Source organism: Apis dorsata, unplaced genomic scaffold (assembly GCF_000469605.1).
Source record: "Apis dorsata unplaced genomic scaffold, Apis dorsata 1.3 scaffold_1276, whole genome shotgun sequence".
Taxonomy (NCBI): domain Eukaryota; kingdom Metazoa; phylum Arthropoda; class Insecta; order Hymenoptera; family Apidae; genus Apis; species Apis dorsata.
This window is the reverse complement of record NW_006264373.1, coordinates 17,061-19,306: the sequence shown is the minus strand read 5'-3', so window position 1 is coordinate 19,306 and position 2,246 is coordinate 17,061. Positions and strand designations below refer to the sequence as shown.

The 2,246-nt window shown below is 20.3% G+C and overlaps 1 protein-coding gene across 1 annotated transcript in view; it reads left to right on the top strand.

Annotated features, from left to right (window-relative positions):
* Positions 1-999: 999 nt before the first annotated feature.
* The window catches only part of LOC102680776 (decaprenyl-diphosphate synthase subunit 1-like), a 2,283-nt gene continuing 1,036 nt past the window's right edge, over positions 1,000-2,246 (top strand). Inside the window, exons 1-3 of the mRNA XM_006625104.2 lie at positions 1,000-1,120; positions 1,578-1,709; positions 1,779-1,973. Coding sequence (XP_006625167.1) covers positions 1,037-1,120; positions 1,578-1,709; positions 1,779-1,973 — 411 coding nt within the window. The 5' untranslated portion in view covers positions 1,000-1,036. The remainder of the gene's footprint in view (positions 1,121-1,577; positions 1,710-1,778; positions 1,974-2,246) is intronic.

The following is a 2,246-nucleotide window of genomic DNA, read 5'->3' as shown; positions in this document are numbered from 1 at the left end:
TGAAAGCGTACATTTTTTTGATATCAAATATTTATCCATTTCAACTTCTCAATCTTTATTTCGAAAAATATCCGGTGAAAGAAAACGCGTTTCTTAATTATATATAATTTTATAGTAATTATATGTAGTTATATATAGTAATTATATATAATTTCATCGTTAAAATCCATGATTAAATTAAAATTAGAATTTATTAGTTACAATTATTAAAAATAAAAATGATTTAACTTATTACTTAATTTATTAAAATGGAATTTAAATGACAGAAATTTATCACTTTAATTATTTTTATGATGAAAATATAATTATTACAGTAAAATATAATTTCAGTTGACCTATCTAAATTTTTAGATCTTTTCTCCCCTCTTCCTTTTTCTCTTTCTCTCCTCCTCCATTTATATGTATGTATTTATATATACATATATGTGAAAGCATGTAGTATATCTTGAAGAGTTTACAGAAAAAAATTTTAAAATATTACTTTATTATCACTTTTACAATATAATATTATATTTATTAAAAATTAAATTTACAATAATTTATATTTTTATTATATTTATTATAATTATTATTTCTTAATTTTTTGTATATATATTTCATTTAGAAAAAGAATAAGAAATAAAAAAATATAAAGAAATAATATAAAGAAATTAAATTAAAATTACAATGTAATTCATCAAATTTATTTTCTTTCTGCTTTTCTTAACTATAATATATAATATAATATATAATAAATAATAAAATGATTTTTTTCAATTTCATTACAGATTTATACTGATCTTTAGAAAATTTGTTTGAAAAATATTGAATCTTATTTTGAATATTGAATCTTATATTGAAAAATTAAGTATATTATATATCTATATAAAATTTTAATAATCAATTATTTATAGCATTAACAAAATAAATATTTAGGAAAATTTTATTTAAATTTGGACTTTCTTTATAACATTTTCATTTTTTATAAAACGAAGTTTAATTTTATTTAAATATCTTAAAATATCTTAAAAAATTTTTACTTAATTTTTAGGTGACAATGACAGGAGATTACATTTTGGCAGTCACTACTAATATGTTAGCTAAACTGCGAAATGATGATATCACTCTTACACTCAGTCAGGTAAAGTTTATGTATTTTATAAGCATGTTTTTACAGTTTGTCTAGTTTACTTCTAGAATATCTAGAATGTTTCTAGTTTAATACTTAAACAATATATATTTAAATTTCTTTTTTTCATTTTATATATGAATATTACGTTCTCAATTTTTTTTCTGAACTCTGTGATTTTTTATTTTTAAAATATATGTGTAAATATTATTTTAATGAATAAAAAAAAATTTGAAGTTTAATCTTTTATATGAGATTTCATATATGTGACAAAAGATTTCATGATTTCAGTTCATAGAATGTCTTGCATAACGTGTTTAAATACTATCTATTATTATTTTATTTTATATAATAGCAATCAACTAATATGTTAATATTTGCACGAATACTTAAAAATACGGATACACTATATATAAAATTCTGATACAATTCTGTACAATAAGTATTAACAAGTCCAGATACTTTCCAGGTCGTGACAGATCTAGTGCAGGGTGAATTTATGCAGCTTGGCTCGAAGGAAACAGAGAATGAGAGATTCGCACATTATCTTACGAAAACATATCGTAAGACAGCTAGTTTAATCGCTAATACTTTGAAAGCTGTATGTATTTTGACGTTAATTGATTTTATTTTATAATTATTGTTAATTAATAAATATATTTCATCATAGGAAGCTATGTTAGCTGATGCTAATGATCAATTGGCTGAATTAGCCTTTCAATATGGTAGAAATATTGGTTTAGCGTTTCAATTAGTCGATGATCTTTTAGATTTCGTATCGACTTTACCAACAATGGGTAAACCTACTGCAGCGGATTTGAAATTAGGTCTTGCAACTGCTCCAGTTCTTTTCGCTTGTGAACGGGTGAGGATATATATTAATTTTTAAATAAAAGATTACTAATTTTTTTATTTTTTTATCTATATAGTTTTAATTTAATATAATAGTTTTAATGTTTTAATTATAAAATCCAAAAATATATTTATGTAACTTTCAACGAATAGAATATTATTTAAAAATACTTCCAAAATACTGTTTAATTACTTAATATCATTAAACTAATTAAATATCAGAAAATAAGAACTCATACTATCAAAAATTATAAATGTTTATATATAATCATTATTACAATATTAA